This window comes from Ruditapes philippinarum, unplaced genomic scaffold (assembly GCF_026571515.1).
Source record: "Ruditapes philippinarum isolate M1 unplaced genomic scaffold, ASM2657151v2 ctg529_1_1_1_1, whole genome shotgun sequence".
NCBI lineage: Eukaryota > Metazoa > Mollusca > Bivalvia > Venerida > Veneridae > Ruditapes > Ruditapes philippinarum.
This window is the reverse complement of record NW_026865515.1, coordinates 113099-139738: the sequence shown is the minus strand read 5'-3', so window position 1 is coordinate 139738 and position 26640 is coordinate 113099. Positions and strand designations below refer to the sequence as shown.

The window sequence follows — 26640 nt, the reverse complement described above, 5'->3', positions numbered from 1 at the left end:
TTATCAAACTTGTCAATCTGATGTACCTTGTTACTATAAATAAGTATTGTAAGTTTCAATTGAATATCTCAAGTAATAATTGAGATATTTGACTTTACAAAAAACTTTAACCAACGCAGACGCCGACGCGGACGCCGGGGCGACTACAATAGCTCTCATATTCTTCGAATAGTCGAGCTAAAAACCGTCATGGTATTTAAATGAATTCATTAAACTGTTAAAAGACAATGACAGCAGAGAACTACGGTGTTCAGTTTGGGCCATTGCTTATGATGTAATCTGGAACACGAAGACGATAATTCTTTTACCCCGTGAAGCATGTACAAGTCCGCGAAATTAATAATATCTATGAATATTGAAGCTAACAATTAAATATCCAGAGTGATGAGGGAATACCTTCAATTTTTTTTCCCATTTAAATTATAACTGGCAGCTTTCAGACAAACATAACCATTACCACTTTTCCGACAAAATGAAGCTTTAAGTTCAAATATACACCAATTTTAACACCTTTTGAGTCATATCTCTGCAGTCAATCAACTCACAAGCTTTCCTGGGTACTTATCCAGTAATTACCAATTTCTCTACAAGACATGGACTGATAATGCCACACGATCTCTAACATCACCTGTGACAAGTAACTCGAGACTCAAATGTACCAGTTTAATTGTCAAGAAGAAATTTATTGACCCTTAAAACTTCAGGACTCATCAAACCTTGTATGAATATTGACAACAATTACGTACATATCAAGTTTTAAAGATTATTACACAGTTATGAAGTATGTAAAACTATTTTGTGGTCTCTCCCAACCATGGAGCAGAATAACATAACAAAAAAGTTAATTTTATACATTTTTATTTTATTTTATGCTTATTTTAACATAAAATCACTTAAAATAATACAGAAATTTAGAAAGCATACTTCACAATTATATATTTCATAAATTCCTCCATTACTATTACTTCTTTACTTGTCAAATAGAAAAAATATATGACAAGAAAGAAATGTACTTAGATGCTTCCAAAAACACAATCACACAGAACACGTGACATTTTTCCTACACATACTGACAACATTCATATAATATATGCAATATGCTGTGTAAAAAGAGACATATATACATATATTGTACACATATACACACATACCATATATATTAGTACATGTACTAAGTGAGATAAAGTCTATGATAGTCATTCGCACCAAATCCTGCGTTACATTTTGGACATTTTCTCTGTCTTGTTTCATATCTGGTCTTTAAACATTCTAGACAGAACACATGGAAACACTTTGTCAACACTGCATCTTTCCTGTTCACTTTGCATGATGGACAAGTTAACTGCTCCTAGTAAAAGAATACAAATACATATATATTAGTAAAAATTATTAACATGATAGAAATATATACAAAATAACACTTTGAGGGTTTAGAGCGAAATTGGTCTATCTGCTTCTATTTCTATAAAAAGATGGACCAGTTCTGCCCTAAGCCCTCGAAAATAAAGCTGGTAATGTTACAATTATATTATTCAATCATTTGACAAAATGATAAGCAAATTTACAATGTAAACAAACATATCAGTAAATAACTTTCTACATAATTATCAATAGAAACAAAATAACTGACCTATATGTTTATCAAAATTTGACAGCTTAATGTGAAAGGGTCTTAAATCCTTCTGTATTTAATATGATTTACAATCCTTTCGCAACAACCCCTCAAAATAATTGAAAGATTATTAATTTTTAACTATGTTAGCATGTATTCATAAAAATAACAAAATTACTTATAAAATCAATCAAATAACCATGTACCTTACAGTTTTATACAGTCATAGCATTTTGTCAAACATTTCAACCAATCAAAAATGACCATGTATTTAACATATTATAATATAATGAACTACATGTACCTTATATTCCTGTATTATAATATAATGAATTACATGTACCGTATATTCTTGTATTATGATATAATGAACTACATGTACCTTATATTCCTGTATCATAATATAATGAACTACATGTACCTTATATTCCTGTATTATAATATAATGAACTACATGTACCTTATATTCCTGTATTTTAATATAATGAACTACATGTACCTTATATTCCTGTATTACAATATAATGAACTACAAGTACCTTATATTCCTGTATTATAATATAATGAACTACATGTACCTTATATTCCTGTATTATAATATAATGAACTACATGTACCTTATATTCCTGTATTATAATATAATGTATTACATGTACCTTATATTCCTGTATCTCAGCCAATAAAACCTCGTCAGCACCTCCAGCCATCTCTATCTTCTTACTTCTTTCTACTTTACGTTGTAACTTTGCTATCTCCTCCTGCAAATATTACAACAATCTTAACTTTATATAATAATACTAACTTTTCAAATATTTGGAACATTCTTGTAAAACATACTCCATCTCATAGTGGTAATCAAATCTTCAAAGTTAGTACATGATACCAACAAGTAAAATGGTTTCCTGCGGGGAACATTTTTAATGATATAAAGATATTTCATTGAACTATTTTCAAAATTGTTTGTGGGGTTGATAAATAAACATTTGTATTAGGAATATAGTTGACAATATTATAATCGATCAATATAGAAAAAGGTCTTTGGAAACTGGTCACCGTTGAAGTCCGGAGAAGGTCGAACATCAAACAATTATTTCTTTTTAAGAAAATGATTAAATATGCCTACCATTTTATGAATAATTCCGAGCAAACAAAGAATAAAGTTAACACACAAGTTTACGCAGAAAATATCTCTATTTATTATGGCAGATGCCACTACGAATATTTTAATTTTGTAGGTTTCAGTATAAACAATTTATTGTTTGTAAAATTTGAGATAGATTTTATAGAAACATTGATAATTTTCAAACACATCATTTAAGTTTTTCCACCTTAAACGGTAAAATAATTATAGAAAATTAAAAATATCACGTAATAGTTTTTTGTTCTTAATTAGGTGTAATTCGGACTAATTCCCTAGAGGTAAATCCGTAACGTACCGGCAAACGGTATTTAGCTAGGTTTTCGAAAAGGTCAATTAACCAATCATGTACGGTTTACAGATCACATGATCCTCCATGTACCGAAAACAGGTCATGTGCTCCCCCATGCCTCAAAAGTTAAACGCGTACCAATACCCTGCGGTTGGAGACCACAGGGAATAATATGACCTTTCTCTGTTCATAATTAAAGGAACATGTCCTATCTCTATGCATGACTACAGGAAATCGTTTGTTCTTTGTGCCTAACAGTAGAAACATGTTCTAATTATGTAAATAATTGCAGGGACATGTACTATCCCCATGAATACCTACAATAATATGTTCCTTCTCAGTCCATAGCTACTTTAACATTTTGTGTGAATCTGCATTATAACTAGAATATGTTTTATCTCTGTTTATAACTACAGGAACATGTCCTACTGTATCTAAGGTGAACTGCCAACATTTCATTAACAAGCTGAATAGTTTCCTCACATACCAGTTACCAATTTTATTAATTCAGGAGGGTTTTTGCAAGTATTAATCATTATTAAAAAGTGGGTGTGTTTTTATATAGTTTACCACATCCATAAACAAGCATTCACATCTAAATATTCAAGTACTAATATAACACAGCAGACACACTGTTATGACACTCTTAACTTATCATATAATACTGTCTCCAGACTTATCAGTAAAACAGCTACTTTTTATATACTGAGTGCCAGGACTGTTAACACACCATCCTTATAATAAGACACTAGGTGGTATTACTGATGTAAATAATTTTACCATACTATCATATTACCATATATACATCAATATTTTAGACATACCTGCATTCTCTTGTATTTGTAAGCCTCCTGTTCTATAGCACCTGTTTTTTCAGCTACAGCTACCTGGGCTTCACGTAACTGAGCCTGGTATTTATCGAGATGAAGTTTAAGATCGGCCGCAGTCTGTGCACTCTCTACTGCTTTACGTTTATGTAACTCTAATGCCTGTTGGGTTAACCTGTTAGAAATATAGACGATATTCAATGAGTGTAGGTTAATCGTTTATGTAACTCTAATGCCTGTTGGGTTAACCTGTTAGAAATATAGACGATATTTCAATGAGTGTAGGTTAAACGTTTATGTAACTCTAATGCCTGTTGGTTAACCTGTTAGAAATATAGACGATATTCAATGAGTGTAGGTTAAACGTTTATGTAACTCTAATGCCTGTTGGGTTAACCTGTTAGAAATATAGACGATATTCAATGAGTGTAGGTTAAACGTTTATGTAACTCTAATGCCTGTTGGGTTAACCTGTTAGAAATATAGACGATATTCAATGAGTGTAGGTTAAACGTTTATGTAACTCTAATGCCTGTTGGGTTAACCTGTTAGAAATATAGACGATATTCAATGAGTGTAGGTTAAACGTTTATGTAACTCTAATGCCTGTTGGGTTAACCTGTTAGAAATATAGACGATATTCAATGAGTGTAGGTTAAACGTTTATGTAACTCTAATGCCTGTTGGGTTAACCTGTTAGAAATATAGACGATATTCAATGAGTGTAGGTTAAACGTTTATGTAAACTCTAATGCCTGTTGGGTTAACCTGTTAGAAATATAGACGATATTCAATGAGTGTAGGTTAAACGTTTATGTAACTCTAATGCCTGTTGGGTTAACCTGTTAGAAATATATAGACGATATTCAATGAGTGTAGGTTAAACGTTTATGTAACTCTAATGCCTGTTGGGTTAACCTGTTAGAAATATAGACGATATTCAATGAGTGTAGGTTAAACGTTTATGTAACTCTAATGCCTGTTGGGTTAACCTGTTAGAAATATAGACGATATTCAATGAGTGTAGGTTAAACGTTTATGTAACTCTAATGCCTGTTGGGTTAACCTGTTAGAAATATAGACGACATTCAATGAGTGTAGGTAAACGTTTATGTAACTCTAATGCCTGTTGGGTTTAACCTGTTAGAAATATAGACGATATTCAATGAGTGTAGGTTAAACGTTTATGTAACTCTAATGCCTGTTGGGTTAACCTGTTAGAAATATAGACGATATTCAATGAGTGTAGGTTAAACGTTTATGTAACTCTAATGCCTTGTTGGGTTAACCTGTTAGAAATATAGACGATATTCAATCAGTGTAGGTTTAAACGTTTATGTAACTCTAATGCCTGTTGGGTTAACCTGTTAGAAATATAGACGATATTCAATGAGTGTAGGTTAAACGTTTATGTAACTCTAATGCCTGTTGGGTTAACCTGTTAGAAATATAGACGATATTCAATGAGTGTAGGTTAAACGTTTATGTAACTCTAATGCCTGTTGGGTTAACCTGTTAGAAATATAGACGATATTCAATGAGTGTAGGTTAAACGTTTATGTAACTCTAATGCCTGTTGGGTTAACCTGTTAGAAATATAGACGATATTCAATGAGTGTAGGTTAAACGTTTATGTAACTCTAATGCCTGTTGGGTTAACCTGTTAGAAATATAGACGACATTCAATGAGTGTAGGTTAAACATTTATGTAACTCTAATGCCTGTTGGGTTAACCTGTTAGAAATATAGACGACATTCAATGAGTGTAGGTTAAACGTTTATGTAACTCTAATGCCTGTTGGGTTAACCTGTTAGAAATATAGACGATATTCAATGAGTGTAGGTTAAACGTTTATGTAACTCTAATGCCTGTTGGGTTAACCTGTTAGAAATATAGACGACATTCAATGAGTGTAGGTTAAACGTTTATGTAACTCTAATGCCTGTTGGGTCAACCTGTTAGATATATACACGATATTCAATGAGTGTAGGTTTAATAATAAATTTATTGAACAAGTTGAATAAAATCATATTATGCCAGCCTCTATTGGATCTACATGAATTTAATGTTCTTTTTCTCACATATATATAAAATAAGAACGGTAAACTGTTAAAAAGAGCATTTTTTTTCAATGTGTTTTCACCTGTAGTGTAACGCTTACATTAGAGCTCTTAAATGCTTTGTTTATATATAATATAAATGATGTCAAGTCAAAGTGTTATTACACTTTTGTAAAGTCATTTTTATTAAATGACTTTATCATACTCCTGTGCCACGATTTATGTGATTAATACATATAAACATTTATATAAACTTGTTCAGATCACAGAGCATTTTTCAGTCTTACACCTAGAGAAAATCCTAGAAGGGAGGGGATGAAGGGTTAGGGTTAACCCTCTGTGGTGTAACATCTTTATCAAGGAGTTTGCTGTTTATTTTATGAATCACATATTAGCCTTAACCCCTAAAAACGTTGAAGATTGGTATCATTGTGAAACTGATAGTTAGTATTTAAATGAAAGAATTGTACCTATAAATCCACGCATTTGTATCTTACATTTATATTAAAACACACATTATTAATATATAAGACATATACCACTTGTAATAGACACTCCTCTTATGTCTTTACCTTGTACTTAACTTTACATCAAATATATATGATTTAAAAAAAATAATGTTTGCATCAAAGTCAATACTAATAGTTGGACACATGTGTTCTTTGTCTATCATACATGTATATTATACATGTATATCTTACAGTATATAACAATTATAATAAGACGAAATATCAAGGTCAACTTATACATATAAATGTTATTAATGAAATGTAACACCTGAAGTCACCACACACACACATGCACACAACACATACATCATTTCACTTCCTACAATTAATGTCATACCTACAGAGATAATGTACTTTCTTAGAATACTTGTAATAAGGAAATATAAAACATGTTGCAATGAAAATCTTTCATTAGTTCATGAATAACCTGATAAACCAAACCAATCAATTCTAAGCTTTTTCAGTTTCTCTAAAATTATCATTAAAATATTTTAAATCTGTACAAAAAAAGAGTTGTTCAGTCATTAATTTAAATAATAAAGTGTTTTTATTTATGTGAGATATTTTGATATCAATTTGCTGTAATTATACAGCAAACAATATTGAGGACATCTTCTACACAGTTGGCTACTTAATTCAAGCAAATTGATATCTAATTAATTTTATGTCCAGATTTCAATTGAAGAACAATTATTCTTAGTCCAGTATGAGTGAAAAGCTCTGCAATGCCTATTAATTCAAGTCAACTGGATAAGACCAATACACAAAGTCAACAGGATAAGACTAATACACAAAGTCAACAGGATAAGACTAATTCACAAAGTCAACAGGATAAGACTAATACACAAAGTCAACAGGATAAGACTAATACACAAAGTCAACAGGATAAGACCAATACACAAAGTCAACAGGATAAGACCAATACACAAAGTCAACAGGATAAGACCAATACACAAAGTCAACAGAATAAGACTAATACACAAAGTCAAAACAGGATAAGACTAATACACAAAGTCAACAGGATAAGACCAATACACAAAGTCAACAGGATAAGACCAATACACAAAGTCAACAGAATAAGACTAATACACAAAGTCAACAGGATAAAACCAATATACAAAGTCAACAGGATAAGACCAATACACAAAGTCAACAGGATAAAACCAATATACAAAGTCAACAGGATAAGACCAATACACAAAGTCAACAGAATAAGACTAATACACAAAGTCAAAACAGGATAAGACTAATACACAAAGTCAACAGGATAAGACCAATACACAAAGTCAACAGGATAAGACTAATACACAAAGTCAACAGGATAAGACCAATTCACAAAGTCAACAGGATTAAACCAATATACAAAGTCAACAGGATAAGACCAATACACAAAGTCAACAGGATAAGACTAATACACAAAGTCAACAGGATAAGACTAATACACAAAGTCAACAGGATAAGACCAATACACAAAGTCAACAGGATAAAACCAATATACAAAGTCAACAGGATAAGACTAATATACAAAGTCAACAGGATAAGGCCAATATACAAAGACAACAGGATAAATCCAATATGTGAAGACAACAGGATAAGTAAAATATACAAAGTCAACAGGATAAGCCCAATACACAAAGTCAACAGGATAAATCCAATATACAAAGAAAAGAGAATAAGTAAATTATACAAAGTCAACAGGATAAGGCCAATACACAAGGTCAACAGGATAAATCCAATATACAAAGAAAAGAGAATAAGTAAATTATACAAAGTCAACAGGATAAGGCCAATACACAAGGTCAACAGGATAAATCCAATATACAAAGAAAAGAGAATAAGTAAAATATACAAAGTCAACAGGATAAGGCCAATACACGAAGTCAACAGAAAAAGGCCAATACACAAAGCCAACAGGATAGAGTCAATACGCAAAGTCAACAGGATAAGGTAAAACACAGTCAACAGGATAAGTCCAATACACATAATCAATAGAATATGTTCAATGCACAACAGGATAAGTTAAATATACAAAATCAACTGGATAAGTTCAATACACAAAGTGAACAGGATAAATCCAATATACAAAGTCAAAAGGACAAGCCCAATACACAAAGTCAACAGGATAAGTTAAATACACAAAGTCCAAGGGATAAGTAAAATATATGAAGTCAACAATTAACAATCTACCATATAAACAGCATTCAGTAAACTTACGCTAATTCTTTCTCCATGGTCATGATATTATTTTGTAAGACTCTTTCCTTCTCCTCCAGTTTTCTAACAACTAATATCTGTGCCTCAACCTGAGTATGTATTGTAGATACTTGTTCTGCTAAAACTTCTTTCTCCTCTCTCAATAATTTCTGTATCTGGTTAGCCTTAATTCTCTATAAATAAATCATAAATAAATTCTCTATAAATAAATCATATGTTTGCTCTATAAATAAATCATATATATGCTCTATAAATAAATCATATAACTTTCTTTAAGTAAATTATATAAATTCTCTATGAAAATATATATATATATTTCCCTCCCTAGCTCAACAATGAATAAAAAGCTATCATTATTTTTTGTTAACAAGGTGCATGTTTTGCCTAGCAGCAAAGGCCTTGTCAACGGCGACATGGCTGTAACAATTACCTCTTTAAAAAAAAAAAAAAAAAAAAAAAAAAAAAAAAAAAAAATCAAGCTAAAAATTGAAAGTCCCTACTTTAAACATATAATCTGAGTTCTACCCCAGTCTAAAAACTTTTTAATAAAAACCACATTAAATTATGCATTATATAATTTTCTCAATAAACAATGCTTATTTCTGGCAAAGCTATTAATTTTTTTTACTTTTAAATTTCTGCCTCATGTTATTTTAGAACAAGTTAATAGGCAAATTTGCCATAGTGATGAACTTATGTTTTGTTCTCTTGGCTATTGATATAATTATAGTGAATTAGTATTTTGTATGGAAGTTAAAATACTACTTTGTTTATATTTTGCTACCCTTAGGACACATTACAGCATGTTCAGTGCAATTTTCTTCAGTTGTTAAACATCTTACATGCTCTTAATCCATTACTAAAACATTATCAAACACATGTTTGCCATTTCTAAAGAATTTTTAAAGAAAAAGATTTTTTAGGCATAATGTGCCTTTAAAATGAAAATATTTATATACGCATCTTTCAACCCAAAATAAAACAGAATATAAAGTAGAATCTATTACCTCAGACATAAGTTTAAAGTTGGCATCATCTTTTTCCCTCAGTTGTTGTAGTAGACGTGTATTTTGTTCCTGCATGTCCTCAAACGCCTGTCCTGTTGCATCCATCTCATTTAATAGTACATCTTCTCTCTATAAATATATATACATTTATATATATGAAACATTCTCACATCTTCTCTCTACAAATATATATACATTTATATACATGAAACATTCTCACATCTTCTCTCTATAAATATATATACATTTATATACATGAAACATTCTCACATCTTCTCTCTATAAATATATATACATTTATATACATGAAACATTCTCACATCTTCTCTCTATAAATATATATACATTTATATACATGAAACATTCTCACATCTTCTCTCTATAAATATATATACATTTAGATATATGAAACATTCTCACATGTTCTCTCTACAAATATATACTTTTATACACATAAAACAGTCTCACACTTTATCACAATTATACAATTTCTTATCGTCCAAAATAAGCACTACTCGTTAGTCATTTTAGTTATATTGTAAAGACAGTTTCTAGATAATTTAAATCAATTTTACAGTACTCATCCTAGAACCAACCAGTACTAGTGTCATATGAGGAAACATACATGTAGTTGTGACCCCAGTTGGGCTTGAACCCTCAATCTCTTGATTGAGAGCCAGACACCTTTACCACTAGGCCACAACTGACAATGCAACAGTATTCTGTTATACATGTTTATCAAGAATCAAAGTCAATTTAAAACAGTCAAGATTGAAAATATTCAAAATTGATGTAACAAATCATAGTCCCTTAGTATCGCATGCTTTTGTACATTTACTGTATGTAAATGATAAATCAAAACTACAAGTTCAGACTACATGTATATACATGTATATACAATGATAAAAGTTGAATGAATGATGTTTTATTCTGATATATTAAATATGTATGTGTTAGAAAGAAAGGCATATGTCATCAAATATACAGCAGCCTATGTTGAGTGATCAATTATCCAACTTGATATCATTTCCTGAATGCTATATCTGATAATGGTTTGCATATACTACATTAATAAAGTCAGGTTGATCATATGTGCAATTTCACCAACCAATTGTTCTTAATTATCCTTAATTATACTTGATTTAAGCATATTAAACTTGAGCAAATCATATTAATGTTTTAAAAAATGTTATTTCGGCAAACCCATTTTTTTATACTGATCCCTGCTTAGGTAATCATCCCTAAAGTTTACAGTGGAATGCTCCATATCAAATTCAAAACTTCTACACAAACACATAAAGTTAATGGATAATACAAACACAAAGCTCTTAATTTTATCACGGAACAAAAAGATAAGATAATATTTACTTGTTTTTGAGTTGCCAGATTTTTCTGTAGTTCTGTTATAGTTTCTTCTAGTTTCTTGATTTTCCTTAGAGCATCTTCTTCGGCAAGTTTTTTACGTTCTTTTCTCTCTGTCTCCTGCATCTTCTTGATATGTTGTCTTAAATCATCTATCTCCTTGTTTAATCTCTTCTCACATGCCATTAACTATAACAACATAAAATTCAGGTATATAACACGCCATTAACTATAACAACACTCGGGTATATCACATGCCATTAACTATAACAACACTCGGGTATATCACATGCCATTAACTATAACAACACATAACTCCGGTATCTTATCAATATTATAATACTGCACGTTTGCAATGCCACTTTTCAATGGATAATTATGCTTTATGTTATATTATTATGTAATTATGATGTATTTGTAGTTTTATATACACGGCTGTTGTCAATTTTCTAAAAAATCTCACTTATTTCTCAAAAAAGGAAGTTTGCTGTATTATAAATTCGTTATAAATATTCCTGACAGGTTATATGATGGTATATAAATGGTTGTTTGCAATAGAACTCTCACCTAGCAGCTCCAGTTATATTTCCAAAAAGCGTTTATATGAGACCATATAACATGTCAAAAATCTTTATAACTAATAATATAAAAAGCCATGAACACATTATAAATATATAAGGTACTTTTGAAAGTGATGCTATATAATGTTATGAGAAAGGTAATGTCTAGCCAGGCATGACGCAAGCAAATTTTGTGATCAATTATTACCGTCAAATTTCACCTTGCTCGTGGATCAAACCTGTAACCCCTGTACAACAAATCCAATGTTTTTACTTATCCTATTGTGTCAAGCAGGCAGACTATAAAGTTAAAAGGTCATGAAGAAACTTTGTGCTACAGAAATATATACATGTAGACTAGAATACCTGAACTTTATCTCTTTGCTCTTTTGGTGCACTTTTATACATGTCTAATAATAACTTTAGTTCCTTCTGATTATCCTGAGATTTCCTAGAAAACAAAATAGTTCATTATATTAAAACAAGAATTTTGTCCAAGATCTAATTCATGCATCAGAGACAAATTAATATAACACTTCCTGCATGTTTAATTTATTAGGCAGACATAATAAGTTACGACAGAAATAATTTTGAGATATGAAAAGTTGTACTACTCATCACATATGAAGAATAAACAAAGAACTAGATATTTCAAAGAGACAAATATCCATTAATTTAACCATTACCCAGCTGTATATGTGTATGAAACATGTCTTTATGTGAATTTGTTACTGTGGTAGTGTCAGAGAAGTTTAAATCAACGTAATTAAATATTTAATATTAATATTGGGTTAGGGTAACAATACATGTTAGGTATCAGGTTGGTAACAGAATGATGTATTGTCGCAAACTTTGTGATTTTTATTTGCAAGTTAAAGATGTTTTGATTCTTTACATATTTTTGTAATTTCAGAACCTATTATAGTAAAGTTAAATTGAAATATTTATCATTTGAGTATGCTCCTGACTTTGTTTATGTCATAAGAAAACTTCTTAGAAATGTATTATTACATTGTAAACTCCTATATATTAACCACACACACACACTTTATTTGATTTTCTTGATTATTTTCCCACCTTTTATAAGTACATGTATATAAGCTTAGATGATTTAGCATACAAGTCAGAAATTCATTAGGTTCTAAGTTTGTAAGATCTTCTTGAAATAACTTAGATTTAAATTAAAGTGATATATTTTGGTTATCTAAATTGATTAAGTTTTTGTGGTTATACTTCAAGATAAAATAGTGTTGTATATGAGAATTGTTAAAACTGACGTCTATTGATAATTTATAAAAGTTAGGTAAACTGTTAAATGTTTCTTATGTTTAGTTTTATTTCTTATATTACTAAGTTATTGTTACAACAAATAGTTATAATAAATACTTAGTAGTAAAAAGCTTAATACGAAAGGTGAAATAAATTTAAACTCTGTTTCAGTGTGGTGTAATAATTTCAGTCTAAGAAACTTTATTTGAAAGAAAAAGAAACTCGGCCACATGTATAAGTTGGTCTGACATTAAACTGTGGGCATAGATTAAAGCCGCCTTCAGATATTCTAAAGGTTAAATATGTTATTTTTAGATAAATCATTTCATAGGACTGTCAAAGCAAAAGAATTAAGGTGGAAAATGAAATATGCAGTCGATAAAATACATAGAAATAAGGAAACCCCTCTAAACCCTTAATCTACCTGACAGCTCTCTATATGCAAATAAGTAAAGCAAATGATTTGTTTTTTCAATTTTAAAAAACAAATGTCACTGGCATGCTATAAATTACTTCTCAGGGCGCAGTTTCGAAGAAAAGGCTTTCCAGTGTTTTTATGATCTTTTCAAAATATTAGAAAAAACTTAGTCTGAAAACAAAACGAATGTTTTTTTAACAAAAAAAAAAAGCTAATGGCCCTTAATTATTTGTTTTTGGAGCATTTTAAAAGTAAAAATGCTTACTTTAAAAAGTGCTTTCAAATCTTTTTGAAAATCCTGCTCATTTTTCCTTTTTCTCTTTCCTTTTCTAGCACATTATCATACTTTTTGGGGCAAAATCCATCACCCGCTTCACCTTTAGGAATTTAACCTTTTCATGGTTTGGGTTGTGCAAACTTTTTGAATTTCAGCCGGGGCCTTACGACCCCGTAATTCTTTTCTTTTCTTTAACGCCCGATATAGATTTAAAACCAGTGAAGTCTCAGATTATTACAATAATAATATAAAACAAGAGCTGTCACAGGACAGCGAATCTAGACTATTCAAAAAATTGGTCACGAGGGTTTTTCATTGAGTATAATAATGCTTACCTATGTGAATACATAAAATTGTCCAAACAGGTACAAAGGCTTGTTATTAAGATGTTTTATCAAGTAAATCACTGAATTTCCAATTCAAAAAGGGGCATAATTATGCAAAAGAAGCAAATCAGAGTTATGGGACTTATGCCAACCATGTTAGATAATCACAGCGAACAAGTGTGTGAAGTTTCAATCCATTGTCTTCTGTAGTTTTGGAGATACTAGCTTACACACAAAAACTTAACCACAGGGACGCCGACAAATGGGTGACTGCATTAGCTCGATTATTCTGGGAAGTCGAGCTGATTAACAGATTATTAGATGAATAATTTAATAACCCTTTATTCAGTCTAAGGCCTGTAATTATTACAGTAATTTGTACTAAGTGGACATAGAAATTTTCTGGTTAAAATTTTAATGGGTAGCATCAATCTTCAAAACAACTGAGAGTATTCACTTAAAACTTCGCACATGTGTTCATGATCAAATTTTAGGTCACATTTTTAAAAACTAAGTTTACAAATGACTGCACATAACTACCAGTTAGATAACTGGTTAAATTCTAACCGGTCAAATGATGGCTTCATATTGACAGCCAATCGATAGATCAGTGTAGTGATTATATCTTTAAGTTTACCTTATTAATTTCAGCTTGACATTCTTTCACTTTCCTTCTATTTCGCTGAGCTTCAGCCTTCACCTGCATACTTTGTTTCTGTAAACTCTGAATCAGGTTTCTCATTTCCTGATTAATAGAACCTGTGGGTAAACATAAAATGCCATATCTATAACACATAAATCATTCTGCCTTTGTTTTCCTCTTGTTTTTGAGGTTTTAATTAAATTAACAATGTCAAGCTAATATGACCACTCCTCAGACAAAAGGAATGTCTACATGAAGTTATTTCTGTTTCCATCATCAATACCTCAGGTGTTTTTTTATTATTCATATTGAGCATTTATCTCAGCATATTTACCCTTCACAAATAAACATTATCAAACATATAGTGGATATGTGTTGATTCAAATATATAACCACTGTTAAAACAATTAAACTTTCTGGTGTTTTTGCTATTCTATCTACTATATATAATACATTATGGTGGTGGCGCCATAGTCCAGTTGGTTAGACCACTGACTATCATTCCTGAGGTCCCGGGTTCAATCCTGGATAACACCCTTGGGATTTTCCAGAAACACTTCCACTGTTTCCCACCTAACTAGATGTGTACTGGTAGGAAATCCATGTAATCCTCGCATGCATCAGTGCTATACACTGGGCATGTAAAAGAACCAAGGGGTCTATTCAATAAGAGCTAGGGACTGGTTCCCGGATTCCCTTGTTTCTCGTAGTTGTCTCTCAACTTAATTCAATGTAGTATACAATGTATACCTGTTTAGTGTAATTGTAAACAATTTTAAAGCAGTATGATGTAGATTACAAGTAACTATTGTACAAGGTAATTGTGACTTCTATGACGCTACATTTTTAATGTTTTAAACATAAACTAAAAGTAGAATTATACTTTGACTGCAGAAACATGATAACATGACCATTGTAAAACTCACACAAAAACTACAATAGGATATATATCATTATTTTTAAAATGAAATTTATCAAAAATATCTATTGATGGGGAATCAACAATGACAATTTTTATTTTCTACATAGAACAATGACAGTGTTATTAAGTTTATTTATATAAAAATAACTTCATTATAATAAGTTAACAAGTATCTCGCAATAACCAAAAAATAAAATAATCTAGAAATGAATTCTAGATGCTTCATGCATAAGGGGAGAATAACCCACAAAAAATTCTGTATGAATATAACACATTTGACCAGTTTAGAAAAACAACCTGAACTTGATTTTTTCACATACATTTTATGCCAACAAAAGAGTTCTTTCACTAACGTTTTTTCCCCCACAGTTTCACCATAAGATTTGGCCATTTTTCACCAAAGGGAAATTTTTAAAATATAAAGAGAGATCATCTAAGGGAAATAACTTGCCAAATAATTCACCTTTAGGCCCTTATCTTACCATTGTTTTATTTAACAAATGGATATGCAGATTTTTTCCTAAGTAATTTAATGTATAGTGATGCCATATGATGTGGGGGGGGGGGGCTAATTTTGACACTAAGGACATATATTGAACATTTTTTGTGAAGTATAACTTGATGACGCTATAATTCAAATATCAAAGCCATGGGCAAAGAGGTTTTCCACAAGTATAATGTCATAAGCAGTTCTGCACAGAATGGAATTATCTTAACAATTTTGATAGGACTTTATACAAGGAACATTGGTGCAGAGTTTCATCAGGTCATGACATCAGTGGAGATGTTGTTCCAAGAAAAATATGAGCATATCACAGATGCACTTTGTGCCAGGTGAGCTGATAGAAAAAAACGTCAAAACAAAAATCATACCTGTCTGTTCATGTGCAGCCAGTGTTTGTTCAAATTCTATTCGCAACATCTCGTACGCTTTTCGTACCTGACCAAGGGCGTCTTCAAGTTGTATAACCTCTGTTCTCAACTTCTTCTGATTCATTAATTCATCACTCTATATCAAAATAAATAGTGTAAAAATGTTAAAACATCAAATTGTCTTATTAGTGCAGTAACAGGTTAACTCCTTATATTATTTAATAGGAGTTAACCCCTTACTGCAGTAAGGTAACGAAATGTCAATCTGTTGAAGTCTAGTTAACCACATCACATACACAAGCACTAATAGCAGTCACATATTTTTCTCTCTATATATAACACTAGTTCAAAATGCTTTCAATAGAATTGTCACAAATCCAAAACTGAATTAAAACTTATATTTTAAAGTTTAATAAACATACTTGTGAGTTAAAGATATACTATGCTCAAATTTGATATATTAGAAAATATTGGTAACTGCTACACAGACTCTTTGTAAATATTAAATAAACATGTTTTGACTTACCACAAAGTAGATATATTATGTTTAAAATTCTACACATAATAGGTGGTCACAATATGAATATATAGTGTCATTAAAAATAACTGGCAGCTTAAGACAAGATCAACTTTACTTGTCCTGTAATAGGAAACGCAGCTTCCCATACATAGTTTATTCATTTTTTTTATTCAAATTAGACATATTCAGTAAGAATTTCATATTTTTCAATAAATTTCTTGGAGTAAAATATTTTACTTAAGGATAAGCATAGTATATCTTTAATTGATAATAATAAAAGTGTCTATAAAGATAATTAATATAAACATAGAGACCCTTCCACTTCAGTGATATAGTTATTTTAAACAATTTATGTTTTTAGTTTTCCTTACACCAATCGAAATCACCTAAACAGTTAACTTTACCTCCATTTGTTCTATCTGTCTCAGATGAGCGTTTTTATTGGTCAGGACGAGAGTTCTAGACTCGTCAAGTTGTGTTTTCATCTGTAAACTCTCGTTATATAATACAGAGAACTGTGACTGTAAACATTTATACTCCGTTGTCTCCACTATCACACTCTCTGGTAGATGTTGTAACTACAATGATATATTTATAGTTTACTTATAAATGTAATATGAATGAGATACAATTCATATCTCTCACTGCATATCATCTATTCAAAAAAATTTTTTTGAGAATATACATATCATCTATTTAGAAACTTATTTCTCAAAAACAAATAATAAAATAAAAGAAACAATATATAAAAGTTACCATATATTTCTGAAGTCAAACTTTTATATTAATCGATAAAATATTAAACTGTAGTGAGATATTTTCTATAACTCTCACTGTATGTCATTTTACTATGAAAACTTAATTGTTTTCTCTGTTTTTATCTGAAAGCATAAAGGGATAATAAAAAACTTGCTGCATACATCTAGTTTAAGCTGTTCTATATCTTTCAGGGCTTTTTGATGATCTTTCTGCAGTTTTTCTAACTCAGCAAGTCTGTTAGATGCTAGATCTTTCTGTTCCTCCAGGTCAGATATAATCTCATCAAACTGTAGTAAATTCACATACATCAACACCATTGATAGGTAAAATATATCTAGGGTCTGAATAACAATTACATAACTCAATAGTATAGGCAACCTAAAGACTTATTGCTGTACTTAATGTCCAAATTATCATGTCTTATATCTAAACTTTACATTTGACTATATGCTTGAACTTCACTATTGTTTCAAAGTTCACTTAACTTTTCAAACAAAAAATTAAACTGCTTATTTGCACCAAAAGAAAGTAATCATATTATGTACAATACAAAAACAAGAGGGCCATGATGGCCCAAAGTCGCTCACCTGTATATAGGCCCCCGGAGCGGGCCCAGTTTAAACCCCAGGGCTTTTATTTGAACAAAGTAGGTTGACACCCATTAGAAGATGTTTCATGCTAAACATCTAAGGTCTAGCTTATTGGGTTTTTTAAAAGAAGATTTTTTATGTATTTATATATATATACATATTATGTTTATAATATATATACATAATATGTGTATATATATATATATATATATATATATATATATATATATATATATATATATATACATACATATATATATATATATATATATATATATATATATATATATATATATATATATATATATATATATATATATATTTTATATATACATACATATATATATATACATACATATATATAAGATATATATATACAATATAGATACATACATATATATATATTTCATATATACACACACACACCAAAAAATGCAATACATACATATATATATATATATATATATATATATATATATATATATATATATATGTATGTATGTATATTGTATATATATATATATATATATGTATGTATATATATATATATATATATATGTATGTATATATCTATAAAAAAAAAAGTCGAGCTAATGAATGACCCCGGGGCAGGGCCAATTTTGACCCCAGGGCTCTTATTTGAACGAACATGGTAGACATCCATTAGAACACTTTTCGTGCTAAATATCTTAGCTCTAGCTCTTTGCATTCTTTAAAAGAAATTTTTTTTAAGCTTTTACTATATGCATATAGGGAAAATCAATGACCCCCTGGGTGGGGCCAATTTTGACCCCAGGGCTTTTATTTGAACAAACTTGGTAGACACCCATTAGAAGATGTTTCATGCTAAATATCTTAGCTCTAGCTCTTTGGGTTCTTTAAAAAGAAGATTTTTTAAGTTTTTACTATATACATATAGGGAAAATCAATGACCCCCAGGGCGGGGCCGATTTTAATTCTAGGAACAAAATTTGAACAACTTTGGTTTTGGACCTATAGATGATACCATAGACCAAATATCAAAGCTCTAGGCCATTTACTTTCAGACCAGAAGATTTTTCAAGTTTTCACTATATGTATATAATGAAAATCAATGACCCCGAGGGCGGGGCCAATTTTGACCCAAGGGCCATTATTTGAACAATCTTGGTAGAGGTCTACCACACAATGCTTCATGCCAAATATCTTACCTGTAGCCTTTGCCAATTCAGAGAAGAAGATTTTTTATGTTTTACTATATACATATAAGGAAAAACCTATGACCCCCCCGGGGCGGGGCCAATTTTGTCACTAGGGACAAAATTTGTACAACTTTGGTATTGGACCTTCAGATGATACCATAGACCAAATATCAAAGCTCTAGGCCATTTACTTTCAGACCAGAAGATTTTTCAAGTTTTCACCATATGTATGTAATGAAAATCAATGACCCCCGGGGCGGGGCCAATTTTGACCCTAGGGCCATTATTTGAACAATCTTGATAGAGGTCTACTACACAATGTTTCATGCCAAATATCTAATCTGTAGCCTTTGCCAATTCAGAGAAGAAGATTTTTTTATGTTTTACTATATACATATAAGGAAAAACCTATGACCCCCCGGGCGGGGTCAATTTTGACACTAGGGACAAAATTTGAACAACTTTGGTAGAGGACCCATAGATGATACCATATACCAAAAAGCAAAGCTCTAGGCCATTTAGTTTCAGACCAGAAGATTTTTCAAGTTTTCACTATATGTATGTAATGAAAATCAATGACCCCCCAGGGCGGGGCCAATTTTGACCATAGGGCCATTATTTGAACAATCTTGATAGAGGTCTACTACACAATGTTTCATGCCAAATATCTAATCTGTAGCCTTTGCCAATTCAGAGAAGAAGATTTTTTTAGATTTACCTATAGACATATAAGGAAAAACCTATGACCCCCCGGGGCGGGGCCAATTTTGACACTAGGGACAAAATTTGAACAACTTTGGTAGAGGACCCATAGATGATACCATATACCAAAAATCAAAGCTCTGGCCCATGTACTTTCAGACAAGAAGATTTTTTAATTTTGTGTTTTTTGAAATCCTTTTCTGGCCCTGTGACCTACATATGCAACAGACCGGAACCATTTGAACAACTTTGAAAGGGGACCACCCAAGGATCATTTCTGTAAAGTTTGGTTGATGTGCAGTCATTGGTTTCAGAGGAGATGTTGTTTATGTGAAAAGTTGACGACGCACGACGACGGACGACGGACACAGGGCGATCACAATAGCTCACCCTGAGCATTGCTCAGGTGAGCTAAAAACTAATGGAAAAAATTTATTGTATAATTTATATTTAGATTTTCAGAAATCTCTCACCTTATTTTTGGAGACACCAGTTACAGATTTGCCTCCCTCTAATTGTATAACATTCTTATCCTCGTATGTCTGTAGTTTCTGGAAAGCATCGGACAGATATCGGTCAAGTTTTTCAGCACGTTGAGAAGACACCTGATAATTATACTCCAGATCTTCACTCTGATTCTTTAACTCGGCAATCTCAGTCTCTGCTGCTGTCAATTTATCCTGAAGTTCTGCAACCTGATTAAAAACAAAACACATGACAAATATAAATTTATAAATGATAGATATTCTATCTATTGTTTATTTCAAATTGATCAGTAATTGGTACTAATGACTTTTTACAATTATATCACCTGATTTATTTGGCCTCCATTACTGTATAATTCATGTTATACCTACTTTTTTATACTAGATTCAATAATTGCTTCAATATATCAATATTCCTCATGTTGTATACTGAAATAAAGTTATCTGTCTGTCTGTCCTTAGAATTTCAAGCTGTCTTTTGTTTATTTTAAGGACTTCAATATGAAAATACTGAATTTTAGAAGTCAAGAGTCAGATTGCAGATCTGGTTGAAGTCATTTTCAGATACATAAATAAGCAAACGGGAAACTCTTTTTACCACATGTTATAATATCATAATCCAAAGTATCATATAAAGCAAGGTTGTTTCTAAAGTCCAAATTTCACAGTTTTCATGTCAAAATGTTGAATTCTCCAGTCTACATTATTTTCAAGTTTGCTGTTATGGGTGTCCTTTAAGGATTCTCTCTTTTCTATTAGTGATGGTTGATATATCATTAGTTATTAAGATTTTTTGACAGTTTATATGGCCCTATAATATAAATTGTTGCTTGCATAATTATACATGTAGCGACTCGAGTTATATTGCAAACAGCCATTTATATACGGCCATTTAATCTGTCAGGAATCTTTATAACAAATTATAATACAGCAATCTCCTTATTTAGAGAAAAAGAAGCGAGATTTCTCTGTTAATTGACAACAGCTGTGTATATAAAACTGTATAAACAGTGCTATTGTCTAATGGATAGAGACATTACAAAACTGCAGTATTATAATATTAGTTATAAAGATCGTTGACAGGTTATATGGCAGTATATAAACGGCTATTTGTAAATATAACCCAAGCCGCTAGGCGAGGGTTATATTGCAAACAGCCATTTATATACTGCCATATAACCTGTCAACAATCTTTATAACGAATTTATAATAAAGCAAACATTATTTTTTAGAGAAAAAAAGCTAGATTTCTTCTTAAAATGACAGCAGCTGTGTATACAAAATAAACGTTTGTCCAAAGAAAATCAATTTTACAAACATGCAGTATTATAAAGTTAAAATAAACATTAACATACAAACCTTGAGAGTATTTTCATGATGTCTTTGATGAAGATCAGTCACCATGTTATGTAGACGTTTATTTTCTGTCTGTAATTCTTGAAGTTCATCCTTCATTGCTCTAACAGATAGTGGACTCGAAGGTTTCTCTTCAACTTTGACCTCTGCCGTCTCCATGGGTTCAACCTTGACCTCTGTTTTCACTTCAACAGGCTGTTCTCCTTCCTTCTTAACTTCTTTCACTTCTTCTGTAGTCCCTGATTTAACATAAATATATTTATTTTTTATGGATAAAGTAAGTTTCATTAGAATATAACTTTTAATGCACCAAATCTCATTCAAATTGAATTTAATGCAAACAACTTTGTACTTTTTGTTAAATATATAAATATAACTGGTCAAGCTTTGATGAAATCACAATTTTATACCATTCCACCAATAAAACTGCAAGTTTTTATATTCAAACTACCTGAACTACACATCATGTATAGATAATAAAACTTCTATATGGCACACTTTAGCATATAGAAACAGGTTTCATTTCCAGTTTACAAACATCATATGTTTTTTATCAGAAAGTACACATTTTGGAAATTTGAGCTTAATTTATAATTTATATTAACAAATCAAGTAGCAAATACTGGTATCTAATAAATATATCCATAAACCCACCAGTTGTTGGTTCAGTTTTAACTTCTGTCCCCTCTGTTGACTCTTCACTGGGCTTGTTTTCTTCAGTTTCTGTTTTAACTTCACTACTAGCAGCTGTTGTTTCCTCGGGCTCTTTCGGCTCTTTCTTTATGTCGGCTTCAGACTTCATGGGAGAAATTTCAGGTATAGCAGCAATATCTGAACTAACCAGCTCGGATCCCATCTCCTCCTCCTATCATGATATCATTGAAATATTTCAAAAGGTTCATGCAGTCTAAATTTGTTTGTTTTGTTTTAAGGTGCACCAACACCATTTAGATCATATGGTGCCCAGTGCATTTTTGTTAAAATTGTGAAGGGACCTGGGCCTGTTCATTTTGTTAAAAAAAGAGCGATATGTCATGAAATTGTAAAGAAAAACAAGTGACATATGACTTGGCATTTTGCGACATTTTGAAACCGAAAACGGTTGATTATAATTTCTGACCTGTGTAAAATCTGCTACAAGTCGGTACACTTACCCAGTTAATGTGCCAAAACCATTTAACTTGATTAAAACTATTTCTGTGTTATTGCAATTGGAGTAAATCAAGTTTTACCAGAACTTAAACAATGTATTTCAAACAAGGTCTCAACATTTTGAGAAAAGTGTAATTTTGAATAGTGAAGGGGCCTTATATCGGCCCCTGTTATAGAAGGGAAAAAAGCCCTGGCGCCATAACAGGAAAGATTATCCTGGCTAACCTCGGCAGTAACAAATTTAAAGCAACACTTGGCATCAAAACCACCTCACCTGCGAGAGCTAAGAAATGCATAGACTCCAGTAATTCAAACATATTTAGTCCCAACTTACAATTAGGAGACATCCTGCTTTAAAATCTAACAAAATATAAACAAAAACATGTATATACCTGGTCCACTTTATCTCTAAGGGCATTGTTAAGTTTCTCATTTCTCTGTAACAGTCTGTCAAATGCCTGTAACAACTTGCCAATGACACGTTTAGAGAACTCCACTCTCTGACCTAACCTTTGTTCTAACTCCTGACGATCCCAGGTAGACAACAAGGCAAGGAATGATGTTGTTTCTGTACTTTGATCTAAAATACAGTATAACCAATCAGTCAAAATTTTACACCAGTTTACAAGACACAATAATACCTGTCTTTACCAAAGGCTGGCCTGTTAATAATGATTTACCAAGCTAATGATTCACCCCAATAACCACTAGCTAAAGAAGAATTAACCTACTGAAAAAGAGTTTTGCTCCACTTACCAATAATTAGACATGAAAACTGTATATGTTAAGTGTAAAATTTTTATATACATGTTAATGTATTAGAAGTAAATTTGAATTTGTTACATTTAGTTTATAAAAGCAATTAATCTATATTCATGTGTTGTTGTTGATTTGAGCCGTGCCATGACAAAACCAACATAAAGGGTTTGCGACCAGCATGGATCCAGACCAGCCTGCGCCTCCGCGCAGTCTGATCAGGATCCGTGCTGTTCGCTTACAAACCCTATTACAAGTAGAGAAACTGATAATGAACAGCATGGATCCTGATGTGCAGGCTGGTCTGGATCCATGCTGGTCGCAAACCCACTATGTTGGTTTTGTCATGACACGGCTCATTTTTCTATCCTAAAATTACAATTACTGCGAATTCACTTATTTCATGGTTTTATCAAAACGGGCATTTTCGTGGGTTCTTAAATTCGTGGATTTTCGTTTTCTTGTTAAAAAAAAAATCAGTAACCTATTGCAAAGTAATCTTAAACCTAACCACCGAACATTTTTACTTACAACATGTACATATCTTTACTTGTCACACGGCGCTTGTCAATGAATTTAATCCTTGCCTCTGGGCATAACTCTAATATAGCACAGTTACTGCCGATAATTGACTGCAATTAACACATTTATGTGACATGATATGCACCTCTAATGTACACACTGCCCCTGTAATTCGCCGATGTAAACATCGCATAATCTATACGACACCTGGCGAGTTTAAAGTTTACACCCTGAATTGGTCTTAACATATTTGACAGTAACTACACGCAACGTAACAGCGACTTGTAACTTTACATGCATATAAATTAATCTCGGTAAATAACACGAGTATATGTGGATATTGTAAAAGTCAATGGCGTCTTTGATGTTTACGGAATAGCATTCGCATTCGCACAAATACAGATTAAAATTCATATAAATGGATCATTTAAAAACGACAAAAATAATGTACAATAAATCTGTTTTAGCGATCGTATTTTTTTTTATAGTTTTGTGTACTTACGACATTAATATCAAAGACTTTTTTAAATTATGAGAGCAAACTGACAATTTTTATTAGCGATAATTATTGCACTGCCTGGGTTCCCATATTTACTCGATTATATCAAGTATTCTTGTTAACACAATCAGTCCTAGTAGACTACAACGATCAAGTAAGTATATGCAACATTTGTGACAGTAAATTGAGGACATATAATCAAGTTTTCTTTCAAGTTTCTTAAATATTTTGCCTTTGGATTTAATATGTCACTAACCTGATTATCTGTCTGTATTTACATCCATTTCACGAAATATCGGCCGGAAAAGAGCCGACGCATGTTTGTAATATATAGAACAGAGACTGGGTAAGAAGTATTTGTTGGGATAAAAGTTCGTCGGATCTTAAATTCGTGGATTGACCTACCCACGAAAACCACGAAAATTTGTGCCCCACGAATAATAATGATTTTACAGTAGTTTTGCATTGGAGAATAAGTTTATGGTCATTATCCTTGTGTAACCAAGCAATTCATAACCACCACTTAAACTTTATTATGTTGATTTGATATTTCACTGTTAGAGTGTTACACTTACTTTTATTTTCATCTTCATCAGCAGTTTCAGCATCAAATCTCTGTACCAAAACTCTAACATCTTCATCCAACTATTATAACAAAATATATGCAGAAAATCATAGTCAACTAATATGAACAAATAGTACATGATGAAAATTAATAAGCAAAATTTATTTAGAAAAAAAATCCTAAACAAATAGGCAATAATAAAAGTGTGTTTATTTTTCAGCCGTTAAAGGATGACAATATCAATTACTCGTATTGCCTTAGTTTTTCCACAGCATGTATGGGCATGAAATTTTTTGGAAAAAAGACCATTTACCTGTTCTGGTCTAAAGATGGGAAAAATACTGCATAAATGAAAATGAGTGCACGTTCATTGTTAACTTATAAGAACAGACCTCATTGATAAAATGTTTCACCACGATCAGACATACCTGGTTCCAGTATCTGTTTACAATCATGAGTACAGCATCATCAGTTCGTTGCCTATTTTCCAGCTGTTCTATACGTTTATGTAGCTCCTCCTCCGCTCTCTTCCTCTGATCTATTCTCTCTACTAACTTCTTGTTCTGGAACTGTAACACCTTCATATCCATTTGTTCCTAAAATAGAAAACAATCTTTAGTTAACATGGAAACCAATGATATGCCAAAGTTAGCTGAAAGTGAACAAACATCAATCCATTTAAAAAAAAAAAATCATCAATGAACCCAAATCATCACAAAATTAAAACCAAAAAATATATTACAAAACTTAAAGATCTACATGCAATTAAACCTAATATGATCATTTATTACCAAGAAACTGAGTTTCACGAACATGTTAAATTTGAACAGCAATTATTTTACAGAGAGGATAAGTTTTATTTACCAAGGAGTAAATTGAGCCCAAATTGAGGGGCTCAATCCTCGTAAAACTCTTCTTTGCTGGGGGTCCATCCGAGCCCCCAGCATCACTGGCTGGACGTTTTGTTGACATCTTACCAGTTTCCTTTTCTACACATTTTCCATCTATAAATAAAAACAATGTAAATTATTTTGTACATGTCATTGTGAAGCAAATAAGAACACTTCTTATGCAAATGGTGGTAGCACAAATTTACAGCACACAGTGCAATTGATAGACATCAAACCAAGAATCTAGATCACTTGAAGATAGCAAATTTATGCTAGAATGCTTTTCAATTTTATAATACATGAAGGTTAATAAACTGCACAAAGCTCAGTCTCAAACGTCTGACTGTGTCGAAT

General features: G+C 31.4%; 1 protein-coding gene and 1 pseudogene across 1 annotated transcript in view; both read right to left on the bottom strand.

Annotated features, from left to right (window-relative positions):
• Positions 1 to 841: 841 nt before the first annotated feature.
• The window catches only part of LOC132729421 (E3 ubiquitin-protein ligase Bre1-like), a 29576-nt gene continuing 3777 nt past the window's right edge, over positions 842 to 26640 (bottom strand). The window contains exons 2-20 of the mRNA XM_060715192.1: positions 26261 to 26400; positions 25825 to 25992; positions 25407 to 25476; positions 23447 to 23634; positions 22555 to 22767; positions 21906 to 22142; positions 20535 to 20756; positions 17750 to 17875; positions 17234 to 17407; positions 16310 to 16445; positions 14509 to 14630; positions 13275 to 13285; positions 11948 to 12032; positions 11028 to 11210; positions 9660 to 9788; positions 8653 to 8825; positions 3866 to 4043; positions 2268 to 2369; positions 842 to 1348 (exon numbers count right to left, since the gene is read on the bottom strand). Coding sequence (XP_060571175.1) covers positions 1172 to 1348; positions 2268 to 2369; positions 3866 to 4043; positions 8653 to 8825; positions 9660 to 9788; positions 11028 to 11210; positions 11948 to 12032; positions 13275 to 13285; positions 14509 to 14630; positions 16310 to 16445; positions 17234 to 17407; positions 17750 to 17875; positions 20535 to 20756; positions 21906 to 22142; positions 22555 to 22767; positions 23447 to 23634; positions 25407 to 25476; positions 25825 to 25992; positions 26261 to 26368 — 2802 coding nt within the window. The 5' untranslated portion in view covers positions 26369 to 26400 and the 3' untranslated portion in view covers positions 842 to 1171. The remainder of the gene's footprint in view (positions 1349 to 2267; positions 2370 to 3865; positions 4044 to 8652; positions 8826 to 9659; positions 9789 to 11027; positions 11211 to 11947; positions 12033 to 13274; positions 13286 to 14508; positions 14631 to 16309; positions 16446 to 17233; positions 17408 to 17749; positions 17876 to 20534; positions 20757 to 21905; positions 22143 to 22554; positions 22768 to 23446; positions 23635 to 25406; positions 25477 to 25824; positions 25993 to 26260; positions 26401 to 26640) is intronic.
• Positions 7343 to 8421, bottom strand: LOC132729418 (uncharacterized; annotated as a pseudogene).